Source organism: Ornithorhynchus anatinus, chromosome 5 (assembly GCF_004115215.2).
Source record: "Ornithorhynchus anatinus isolate Pmale09 chromosome 5, mOrnAna1.pri.v4, whole genome shotgun sequence".
Taxonomy (NCBI): Eukaryota; Metazoa; Chordata; class Mammalia; order Monotremata; family Ornithorhynchidae; genus Ornithorhynchus; species Ornithorhynchus anatinus.
The window spans coordinates 2,183,750-2,195,855 of NC_041732.1; the positions used below are offsets into that span (position 1 = coordinate 2,183,750).

Sequence of the window (12,106 nt, forward strand, 5' to 3'; positions counted from 1 at the left end):
GTTCACCGGGACCACGCCCACGTGGAAGGGATGGGGTGATGCTAATATCCAGGGAAGCCCCAGAGAGTTAGGGACTGTGTCTAATTCCTGCTTGTATACTCTTTCCCAGGGCTTAGTACAGCGCTCTGCATACAGTAAACGCTCAACAGATACTATCACTACCACTTTCTCTATCCCCACAGTAACCGCACCCCACGCACGGCCCCTCCCCCAAAGACAGGCTCCCAGTAATATCCCGAGAGGTCACCCAGTGCCTTCCTATCATTCCTCTGTCTGTTCTCACATCACCCGGGGCAGGTCGGGAGAAGCTTTGTACTAGCCTCATTGAGGTGGACGTGGAAGATGAGGTCCAGAGAGGGTAAGGGACTTGTCAGTGGAAACACGGCAGGGTGTGGGCAGGGACTGGAATCAGTCAGGGGTATTTACAGAGCTCTTTCCTTGTGCAGAGCACTGCAATAAGTGCCTGAGAGAGTACGATACAACGGAGTTGGCAGACACGTTCTCTGCCTTCAAGTTAGGTCTCTGGACTGCCAGCCCGCGACGCCTCTCACAGTGGTTGTATCCGCGTGATGCACAAACTCACCACAGTCACCCCCCTGCAACACACACACATCTCCGCACAGACCCGAGATTCCCTGCCGGCCACCGGGATCCCAGAGAAGGATGAGGAGATTGGAGGATGAAAGCTGGTCTTTCTTTCCAAGTACAGAGGCGGGTGAGACCGGGGTCGGCCCCCCAGCCCAGCCGGACCCCCACCGCGGCACCGGGATGTTGGGAGGGGCTGCGAGCGCTGGCTTCCATAGTCAGTCACCTGTATTGTTTGAGCGTTTACTGGGTGCAGAGCACTGTCCTAAGCGCTTGGGAGAGTACACTATAACAATGAACAGGCACAGATGCTGCTCCCGCTGGGGGCTGCTCTACCCCGACGCCGCCCATCTCCGCTCTCCAGATCTCTGAGACGAGGCAGCGAAGTAGTGGGATTCCCTGGGTGCTTGGCACAAGCAAAGGGCCGGAGATCTTAGCCCCATTCGCGATCTCGGTGCCCAAGACCCTCCCTCCTCTGCCGCCGTGACCCCAAGGGGCCCAGGGGGTGGCCGAGTCTCAGACGGAGGCCCCTGGGGCTGACCGAGAGCTAGTCCGCCTCCCTCCTGGGGGCACCGAGAGGGTCAAGGGAGGGATGCGGCCCACGACGGGAGGAAACAGTGTCGGGGAAGAGGATGCAGGGGGGAACGGGCTGGGGAGGGAGAGAGTGGAGACTCAGAGCCCTGAGGCCCCACCACCCCCACCAGCCACTATCGGGGGAGGAAGCGCAGCTGGTATGGAGGGGCCACTTTGCCGATGCCACTCTCCCGGGGGGTGAGGTCGATGTCCTCGGGGGCCACGGGCGAGGCCAGGGAGAAGTTCTGCAGCACCGTGGTGAAGAAGAGGAACAGCTCCATGCGGGCAATGCTCTCGCCCAGGCAGATCCGCTTCCCTGCACGGGGCACAGGGAGTGATGGGGCTAGCAGCTGGGAGCCGGCCCAGGCCGCATTTGCCCCGGGCTCCGGGGTGCAGAGGGGTATTTGTACGCTCGTTTGCATGAAGAGTGTATCATCCTCACTCTGGTACTTGTCAAGTGCTTAGCCTACGTCAAGTACCGTCGGAAACCCTGGGGTAGACGTGAGTTAATCAGATTGGACACAGTCCTGGTCCCCCTGGGGAGGAGGGAGAACAGGTATTGAATCCTCATTTTACAGCTGAGGAAGCTGAGGCCCAGAGAAGTGAAGTGACTTGCCCAGGGTCACCCAGCAAGCAATCGGCAGAGCTGGGATCAGAACCCGTTGTCCTCCGGCTCCCAGGCACGAGATCTCTCCGGTAGGCCTCGCTGCTTCTCATTTGCGTCCCGGGTGCCCTTACCCAGTCACGTGACCGAGGGGGAGTCTCGGATGAGACGTGTGGGGACTCGTCGACTAGTGGACCGGCCGGTGGGGTCAGTCTCACGGCCCCACCGGCCCCGGGATCTGTCCCTTGGAGGCGGCATCAGGCGCCGGGGGAGACCGCGAGCATTGGCTTCTCTCCCAAACGCCTCCTCCAAGCCGCCCCCCGTCCCGGGCGGCCCGGCTCCCCACCTCACCTCCGCGCAATGGCCCGGCACCGACGGCCCTCCCCGACCCCAGTCAGAGCCGCTCCCCGTCTCTAAACCCCCTCCCCGCACTCCATCCAGGCAGTGACCCGCTTAGGTCTGGTAGCTCCTGCCCCCGAGATTGACCTCCCAGGCTACCAGGCCCTCAGAGGTCCGTCCCAGTCCCAGCCCTGGCCCCCACTCCCAGTGCTGGGCAGAGCGGCGTTGGCAAAGGTACCTGTGGAGAAGGGCAGAAATGCCTCGCTCTTCTTGAAGTTGCCCCGGGCGTCCAGGAAGTGGCCGGGGTCGAAGCTGTCCGGTCTCTTAAAGTGTCGGGGGTCATGCAGCACGGAGCTCAGGAGGGGGTACACGTCTGTGCCCTGGGAGAAGGGCGGGGCTCATGCGGAGGCCACCCGGGTCGGGCCCAGGGGCCAGGGAGGTCAGAGGTCCCGTGCCGGGTGGACCAACGGGACGGTAGCCCCGAGGCCCAGCCGGTCCCGGCTCACCTTGGGGAGGAAGTAGCCACGGAAGTGGGTGTCCTGCGTGACGATGTGGGGCACGCCCAGCGGGAGGAGGTCGCTGAACCTCTGGATCTCGTGGATCACCGCGTCCGTGTACGGCATCCGGGTCCGGTCCTCCAGCCCCGGGGGGCGGTCCTGCCCGATCACCTGGTCAATTTCCTCCTGGACCTTCTCTGGGGGCCCAGTGGAGGAGGAGGAGAAGGAGGAGAAGGGGGAGGAGGATGTGTCTCCCACCTCTGTTGTGTTGTTCTCTCCCGAGCATCTGGTGCAGTGCTCGGCACATAGTAAGCCCTCAGTAAATTCGACTGACTGACCGACAGCCAATAAATACAGTCGACTGCTTGACTGATTGAGAAGAAGAGCCACTGTTCCTGCAGGCAGGAGAAGGGGGGGGTACCGTGCCACCTACCTCTCCCTTGGGGGGACCGGATCCCCCCACTTCCCCGCCCTGGCCAATCAAGAGAGTGCGTGGTTTTCCCCTGTCAGTAGCGGCCAGCGGGACACCCTCTCCAATCCCCCGGGAACTCATCTTTGCTAGGTCCACGGGAACTTGGAATCAAGATCTGCACCAACCATCCCTCGGAATAATAATAAATTGTGGTTCCCGTTAAGTGCTTACTACGTCCCAAGCACTGTACTAAGCGCTGGAGCGGATAGAAGATCATCGGGTCCCACGTGACTCTAACAGAGTAGGAGGGAGAAGAGGTATCGAATCGCCATTTTGCCGATGAGGCGACTGAGGCGCCGAGAAGAGCAGTGACTTGCACGAGAACACACAGCAGACATGAGGCAGAGTCAGGATTAGAACCCAGGACCTTCTGACTCCCAGGCCCGGGCTCTTTCCACTAGTCTACGCTGCTGCTCTCTCTTCTCAGAAGGAGTCTCGGTCTTCGATCCGTCAGCAGAATGAGAAAGAGATCTCCTGGCTTCCGCCAATCAGGAGAAAGTTCCCTGGATTTCCCCGATCCAAAAGCTTTTTTAAAAAAACGGTTTTTCTAAAGAGCTGATCGTGTGTCAGTCGTGTGAGCAATGGGGTGGATAAAGTTAATCAAGTTGAACACAGTCCCTGTCGCACATGGGGCTTACAGTCTAAGTAGGAGGGAGAACGAGTATTAAATCCCCTGTTGAGGAAACTGAGACCCAGAGAAGTTAACTGACTTGACCGAGGTCACACAGCAGTCAAGTGGCCGAGCTGGGATTAGAACCCAGGTCCTCTGACTCCCAGGCCCGGACTCTTTCCACTAAACCGCGCTGCTTGTCAAGGTGGGTGAGTAGGAAGGGCAGGAACCCAAAAAGTTTGCTCCCGATCGGAGGGCCCTCCTAACCGCCCCGGTCTCAGGGAAAGAAGCCGCCCTCGGTTTCCCCCCCTCTCCCTTCCCAGCGTGCCTCCCATCACGGCTCCCCGGCCTCCTTCCCGGCCCCGTGCCCACGCACCTGCCACCTGAGGGTACTTGAGCATCAGCAGGAAGCTGTAGCGTAAGGTGGTGCTGGATGTCTCGGTGCCCGCGAAGAAGAGGGACTGGGTGGTCAGCACCAGGTTGCGCATGTGGAACTCGCTGCCCAGGGTTTCCTTCTCCTGCAGGGACCAGAGGGCGGCGGGTCAGCCGGGCACCCTGTCCTGGGCCGCGTGCCGTGGCAGCTTCCGATGTGATTTCACCACCACCCACCTCCCTTCCCCCATCCCTGGACGTGGCCCCATTTCTCTTTGTTTATTCCCTTTGGTGCTTGTTAAGTGCTTACCGTGTGCCAGACACTACTCTGAGCGCTTACACGCGGGGCTCACCGTCTTTGTCCCCATTTTCCAGATGAGGTAACGGAGGCCCAGAGAAGTTAAGTCACTTGTCTGAGATCACAGAGCGGATAAGTGGCAGATCCAGGATAAGGATCCAAGTCCCTCTAACTCCCAGGCCCATGCTTTATGCACTAGGAAACATTACTCTTTGAGCAGCGTGGCCCGAGAGAAGCAGCGGCATCTAGGGGATAGAGAACGGGCCTTGGATTCAGAAGAATCTGGGGTCTGATCCCGGCTCTGCCACGTGTCTGCCGTGTGACCTTGGGCGAGTCACTTGGCTTCTCTGCGTCTCGGTTACTTCGGCGTGGCTTAGTGGAAAGAGCCCGGGCTTGGGGGTCAGAGGTCAGGGGCTCGAATCCCTACTCTGCCACTTGTCTGCTGTGTGACCTTAGACGAGTCACTTAACTTCTCTGGGCCTCAGTTACCTCATCTGTAAAAATGGGGATTAAAAAACGTGAGCCCCACGTGGGACAATCCGATTACCCTGTACCTACCCCAGCGCACAGAACAGTGCTCCGCACATAGTAAGCGCTTAACAAATACCACAGTTATTATAAGATGGGGATTAAGACCGGGAGCCCCATGTGGCACAGGGAATGTGTCCAACCCAATTTGCTTGTTTCTATCCCTGCGCTTAGAAAAGTACCCGGTACAGAGTGAGCACTTAACAAATACCATTATTATTATTATCATTATTCTCTCCAGGCCTCCGGGAGTCGGGGTCCCCGGTGTTCCCCCGGAAGCACAGGACGGTTCACAGCATAGAGCGGTACCTTGTCCATGCGGATGAGAAAGCAGTCGATGAAGTCCCGAGGGGAGTTGGGGTCCAAGGACTTCTTGTTGCTCTCGACTCGCTGGGTGATGAAATTGTTCACGTACTCCAGGTTGCTGTGGACACGACGGTGGACTCCGGGGAGGTACTTCATGATGCCGGAGAACAGCTCAAACAGCTGGCGGGAGAGAGCCGGGCCCAGCCCGCCTCAGCCCCGCCCACCCCGGAGCCCACCCGAGACCCACCCCGTGCCCGCAGGGCGACGGGGCCCCGCCGCGCCGCGGAAGGGATCGAGGGTGGGCAGGCGGGAGATGCTGCTCTGGAGAGCACCAGAGAGGGGCGGGCGATCGGGCCTCCGGCAGCCCCCTCCCCGACTCTCCAGACGGTGAGGCGGCACCCCCGGAGAAGGGTAGAGGGCCGAGGGCCCCGCTCCCCACCTCCCCTCCCCTCCCGTGCCCTCAGGACACGCCCAGCCGAATGCCACCTGCCCCCAGGGTGAGCTCATGAGGGTGAAGGTCTCATTGAATATGCTCAGTAGGGTGAGGAACATCTTGTCCCGGTAGTCGAAGCGGTTCCCAAAGACGATGGAGCAGATGATGTTGGACGTGACGGAGTTGAAGAAGAAGGTGGGATCGACGAGCTCCCCTGAAGAAGGAACGGGGGAGGTCATCAGGAAAGGGAAGGGGGTCCCAGGAGGCGGCGCATCAGTCTGGGCACAGGTGGTGGTACGCGAATGCCGCCGTTTTCCCCACGGCTCTCTCAGTCCCCTCCCGGGCCTTGCGCAGAGGCTTGCAGGGAGGAACTCCTTGGTCAGGTGACTGAGGGCACCCTCCCCTTGCCCCCCGCCCACCACCCCGTGCAAGGAGATGGCTGAGCCGCCGGCCGGGGGGCTGTTGGGTGGGCACGGATGGGGGCTCAGGCTTCGGAACGGCTCCAGGTCGGGCTCCGGGTGTCGGTCCCGGCGGCTCCGCGGGTCATCGTGGGGCCGGGCCCCCAGCCGGGCTCCATCGGTCCCTGTCCCGGGCCCCGGGGCCTCTCACCCTCGGTTTTGTGGATTTCTTCCACCAGGCACTGGGCCTCCTCCTGGATGCGCTCCTCGATGCTGCGCTTGCCCATGCCGAAGTCGCGCAGAGTCGCCAGCGAGAAGCGGCGCAGGGTCTTCCAGCGCTGCCCGTTGGAGAACGCGACCCCTGCGGGGCGAAGCCCGAGGGGGGGCCCCAGGGTGAGCTCTGGGTGGCCGGGCAACAGGCCTACCTCCTCCGTTTCACCGTACTCACCCAAGAGCTTAGTACAGTGCTCTGCGCACAGTGATCGATAAATACTATTGATGATGAGGATGACGATAATGATGTGCCCTGGCCCCACCCACGGATCCCTCCCTCCTCTTCTGAGGTTCCCCCGACTGAGTTTCTATCTCCCCAGTGTATCTCCTTGTCCCCTTCACACTGTAACCCCTCCCTTTCTCCCCTAATGTCTTTCCCTCCCTTCTTCTGTCTCTCCTAATGCCTCTCTCCCTCTTCTGATGTCTCTCTCCCTTCCCTTCCTCCATCTCCTCTAGCACGCTTCCCCTAATGTCTCTCTCCTCTCCGTCTCTGCTAGTGTCTCTCTCCCCTTCCCTGCCTCTGCTAACGTCTCTCTCCTCTTCCCTGACTCTCTCACTGTCTCTCTCTCTGTCTCCCTTCTGCCATTTCCCCCAATATCCGTCTCTCCCCCGGTCACCAAACCCAAGTGTTATTGTCCCCTCATCCTCTTGTTCACTCCCTCTTCACCCTCCGGCTTCCCCTCACCGTATCCCTGGAAGATTTTGTCGATGATGGAGATCTTGCCACGCCCGCTGAACTCCTCAGCCTTGTCCACCAACGCCTCCTTGACCGCGTCGAGGCCACAGAGCACCACCACCGGCCGGGGCCCCAGGTACACGGTGTAGACGGGCCCGTACTTGTCCCGCAGCTTTGAAACAAAGCTCTGCTGTCGCCTCTTCCCTCGCCCCCGAGGAAGGCCTCCCCAGGGCTCTGGGGCCCGGAGGGAGGGTCCCGGGCTTCGTGGGACAGCATTCGGGTCACTCGGGGTGGGATTGGGAGCATGTGCGTCGGGGGCGTGGGAAACTGTCGGGGAAAATACTCTAGCCCCAAGATCCTGAGTCTTTGGACGCCCTCTTCTCCATTCCCCTCCCAACAGCTCCCACAAGCTGGCATGGCGGGGAGATGCCCAGCTGGCAACTCTCCCCCCACCCCGTGTCCTGCACCCTCTTCTGGCCCCCGCCTCCGCCAGCTTCCCCCAGCCTAGAACGGGGCCAGAATTCCCGCTGGGAGGTGCTGAAGCCCGTTAGAACTGGGAGTGAGGAAGCGGGGAATGCGGGCATCGAGCTGCCCACCTGCTTCTGGCTGCCATGGGTTGGACGGGATAATAATAATAATGATGGCATTTGTTAAGCGCTTACTATGTGCGAAGCACTTTTCTAAGCCCTGGAGAGGATACAAGGCGATCGGGTCGTCCCGCGTGGGGCTCACGGTCCTCATCTCCATTTTACGGATGAGGTCGCTGAGGCCCAGAGAAGCGAAGTGACTTGCCCAAAGTCACACAGCTGACAAGCGGCTGAGCCGGGATTTGAACCCATGACCTCTGACTCCCGAGCCCGGGCTCTTTCCGCTGAGCCACGCCGCTTCTCGATCATTGGATGGGGCTGGGCTAGAGGCTTCCAGGCCTTTATTCGTCCCTCCTCCAGGTCCCACAGCACTTATGACGATATCTAAAATTTATATTAATGTCTGTCTCCCCCTCCAGACTGTAAGCTCGTTGTGGGCAGGGAATGTGACCGTTTATTGTTGTAGTGTTCTCTCCCAAGCGCTTAGCACAGTGCTCGGCACCAACTAAGCGCTCAATGAATACCAACTGGCTGGAAATGCCCTCTGCTGACCACTGGCCTTTCTCAGACAGAGAGATTGGATGGCAGGGGGCTGGAGGAGGGAGGGCTTTCCTCTGCCAAGCCGTCGACCCCCGGGCCACGTCCTCCCGCGGTCCCGGAACGCCCTCCCTCCTCACCTCCGCCAAACTGATTCTCTTCCCCTCTTCGAAACCCTACTTAAAACTCACCTCCTCCGAGAGGCCTTCCCAGACTGAGCTCCTCTTCTCCCTCTACTACCGCCCCTTCACCTCTCCGCAGCTTAACCCTCTTTTCCCCCCATCTCCCTCCGCTCCTCCCCCTCTCCCTTCCCATCCCCTCGGCACCGTACTCGTCCGCTCGACCGTATATATTTCCATCACCCTATTTATTTTCTTAATGGAATGTACATCGCCTCGATTCTATTTAGTCGCCATCGGTTTTTACGAGACGTTCTTCCCCTCGACTCTATTTATCGCCATCGTTCTCGTCCGTCCGTCTCCCCCGATTAGACCGTGAGCCCGTCGAACGGCGGGGACCGTCTCTACCTGTTGCCGACTTGTTCATTCCAAGCGCTTAGTACAGTGCTCTGCACATAGTAAGCGCTCAATAAATACTATTGAATGAATGAATGAAAGAGGCCACCAGGAAGCTATTCTCTGCCCTCCTGCCTGCTGCGTGACCTCGGGCAAGTCACTCAACCTCCCTATGCCTCACTTTTCTAATCCCTAAAATGCAGATTAAATAACTGTTCTCCTCTTCTCTAGCCCAAGAGCCTCATATGGGACAGAGACTTAGTTCAACCTGATTATCTTGTACCTACTTCAGCGCTTAGGAGAATGCTCGGCGTATTAGTGAGTGCTTAACAGATGCCAAAATTACGAATGTCTCGACTCAATCCCATGTGCTGAGACGGATGACCTGCCTGGACTGTGCCTCTGGGAATCTGATGGTCTCGTGGCTCAGTGGAGAGAGCCCGGGCTCTGGAGTCAGAGGTCATGGGTTCGAATCCCTGTTCTTCCACTTGTCAGCTGTGGGACTGTGGGCGAGTCCCTTCACTTCTCTGTGCCTCAGTTACCTCATCTGTAAAATGGGGATTAAGACCGTGAGCCCCCCGTGGGACAACCTGATTCCCCTGTGTCTACCCCAGCGCTTAGAACGGTGCTCTGCACATAGTAAGCGCTTAACAAATACCAACCTTATTACTCCATCTTAACCCTCCTCAACCTCTCAGTTGCCTCCCACTCTGTCGACCACCCCCTTCTCCTGGGAGCGTGACCCGACCTGGGCTCTCCGACACCATCCTCTCCCCGTTCTCCTCCTATCTCGCGGGTTGCTCGTTCTCAATCTCTTTCACAGGCTCCTCCTCTGCCTCCCACCCTCTAACTGTGGGGGTCCCTCGGGGCTCAGTTTTGGGTCCCCTTCTATTCTCCAGCTTCACCCACTCCCTTGGAGAACTCGTCTGCTCCCCGGCTTCAACCACCATCTCTGTGCGGTCGATTCCCGGCTCTCCGTCTCCAGCCCCGATCTCTCTCCTTCCCCTGCAGTGTCACATTTCCTCCTGCCTTCGGGTCATCCCTACTTGGTTGTTTCACTGGCATCTCAGACTTAACTCGTCCAAAACAGAACTCCTTATCTTCCCACCCAAACCCTTTCCTCCCCGTGACTTTCCCATCGCTGTGGACGGCACCACCGTCCTCCCTGTCTCGCAAGCCATTATCCTAAGACTCATCTCTCTCGTTCAACCCACATATTCAGTGTCACTAAATCCTTTCTGTTTAACCTTTGCATCCCGGGGAAAATCCACCCTTCCCTCTCCATCCGAACTGCAACCACGTTTATCCAATCCCTCATCCTATCCCACCTCGATTACCATCTCAGCTTCCTTGTTGACCTCCCCGCCTCCTGTCTCTCCCCACTTCAGGCCATACTTCACTCTCCTGCCCAGATCATTTTTCTACAGAAATGTTCATCCCACCTTTCCCCACTCCCCAAGAACCTCCAGGGGTTGCCCATCCACCTCCGCAGTGAACAGGAACTCCTATTCATCGGCTTTAAGGTATTCAATCACCTTACCCCTTCCTACCTCATCTCGCTGCTTTCCTACTACTCCGGCACACTTTGCTCCTCTGATGCCAACCTACTCACTGTTCCCTGAACTCCTCTATCTCCATGCCCACCTCCCGCCTCTGACTTGGAACTCCCTCTCTCTTCATATCCAACAGAAGCTCACTCTCCCCACCTTCAAAGCCTTATTAAAAAGCACATCTCCGTCTTTTTGTAAATGACATCTGTTAAGTACTCTCTATGTGCCAGGAACTGTACTAAGCGCTGCGGGAGATACAAACAAATCAGGCTGCACACAGTCCACCTCCCCCTGGGGGCTCAATATCTTAATTCCCATTTCATAGATGAGGTAACAGACCCAGAGTAGTGAAATGAGTTGCCCAAGGTCAACCGGCAGACAGGTGGCCGACTGGGATTAGAACCCAAGCCCGGGTTCTAGCCACCAGACCGCACCGCTTCCCGGGGGCCGCAGGCCGGGGATGCCCCGGCCCGGAGAGGTCGATTCGCTTCCCCCGTCCTTCTCCGTCCACCTTCCCTCCGACCTCTGGACTCTAAGGCCTCAGTCCTTGGGCTGCAATCCGAGTAAACAGGTGTCCCTGTAACTAACTGGCACTGGCTCAAACACTGGGCAGACCCGTTTCCCGGACACTGTTTGCCGGCAATAGGGAGCGACCAAAGTCGGCCGGTTCAGACGCATAAACCAGTTTCCAAGGTTAAGGTTGCCTAGTCGGGAGTAGAGCCGGGGCGTCTGCTCCCCTGTCCCCAGACCCCGACCCCTGGTCCCCAACCCCTGGTCCCCCTCGCTCACCGCCAGGAAGGACTTCAGCAGACCCTGCCGGTCCATCTGCAGCAGGTTGCCCAGGAGAGGCAGGGGCCGGGGCCCCGGGGGCAGGCGGCCACGGGCGGCTGACCGACTCCGGGCGAAGAGGAGCAGGAGGCCCAAGAGGACCACGAGCAGGAGCAGCCCCAAGCCACCGAGCTCCATCCTGGCTCCCGGTACCCTGGGGAAGGTGCAGAGTGGCTTGGAACCTCCCGGTTTTTTATACTTTGGGGGTCAGCGTCTGCTCCTCCCCCTGCTCCCCTCCACTCCTCCCCTCCCCGTTCCCGTTGCATAACCTTGCTAAGTCCCCACCCCGGGCTCTCAGGTCCAGCCCAGGCCTGACCCATCCAGATTCTTCTCTTGTCCCCGCCCCTTCAGCTCCTTTGGAGCTGGACTGGAGGGAGGGAGAAGGCGGAGGTAATCATCATCATAATAATAACGTTGGTATTTGTTAAGCGCTTACTATGTGCAAAGCACTGTTTTAAGCGCTGGGGGGATAGAAGGTGATCAGGCTGTCCCTCGTGGGGCTCACAGTCTTCATCCCCAATTTACAGATGAGGTAACTGAGGCCCAGAGAAGTGAAGTGACTTGCCCAAAGTCACACAGCTGACAAGTGGCAAAGCCGGGATTAGAACACTTGACCTCTGACTCCCAAGCCCGGGCTCTTTCCACTGAGCCACGCTGCTTCTCTAAAAATAATGTTGGTATTTGTTAAGCGCTTACTATGTGCAGAGCACTGTTCTAAGCGCTAGGGTAGATGCAGGGTAATCAGGTTGTCCCATGTAAGACTCACAGTTAGTCCCCATTTTACAGATGAGGTAACTGAGGCCCAGAGAAGTGAAGCGACCTGACCCCCGTCACACAGCTGCCAAGTGGCAGATCTGGGATTCGAACCCATGACCTCTGACTCCCAAGCCCGTGCTCTTTCCACTGAGCCACGCTAGCCAGGTGTCAGGCTCTGAGGGGGTCTGACGTGAGTATCGGGGGGTCCCTTTAAAGCAATAGGCAGCCCAGCCACCCCCTCCATGCAGTCCCCCAGGCCTGGCTGCTCCTGACTGGCTCCCCAAATTTCCCCAGCGTCCGCTCTCCCGGGACATCCACCAGACGGAGTTCTCATCTGTAAAATGAGTCTAAGGCACCTGCTCTCCTCCC

General features: G+C 58.7%; 1 protein-coding gene across 1 annotated transcript; it reads right to left on the reverse strand.

The window, feature by feature from the left end:
* Window positions 1–672: 672 nt before the first annotated feature.
* On the reverse strand, window positions 673–11,154 carry LOC100074363 (cytochrome P450 2B4-like). Its single transcript, XM_029065896.2, has 9 exons — window positions 10,943–11,154; window positions 6,974–7,136; window positions 6,227–6,376; window positions 5,671–5,831; window positions 5,188–5,364; window positions 4,057–4,198; window positions 2,608–2,795; window positions 2,340–2,481; window positions 673–1,474 (listed from the first exon to the last, which is right to left on the reverse strand). The coding sequence occupies exons 1-9, from the start codon at window positions 11,117–11,119 to the stop codon at window positions 1,293–1,295; spliced, it is 1,482 nt and encodes a 493-aa protein (XP_028921729.1). The 5' UTR covers window positions 11,120–11,154; the 3' UTR covers window positions 673–1,292.
* Between the last annotated feature and the right edge of the window lie 952 nt (window positions 11,155–12,106).

Coding starts and splice junctions, on each gene's coding strand:
- LOC100074363 (XM_029065896.2), bottom strand. CDS start 11,119: ATGGAGCTCGGTGGCTTGGGGCTGCTCCTGCTCGTGGTCCTCTTGGGC. Junction 5,832..6,226: donor AGAAATCCACAAAACCGAGG/GTGAGAGGCCCC, acceptor TTCCTTCTTCAG/GGGAGCTCGTCGATCCCACC. Junction 1,475..2,339: donor ATTTCTGCCCTTCTCCACAG/GTACCTTTGCCA, acceptor TGCCCCGTGCAG/GGAAGCGGATCTGCCTGGGC.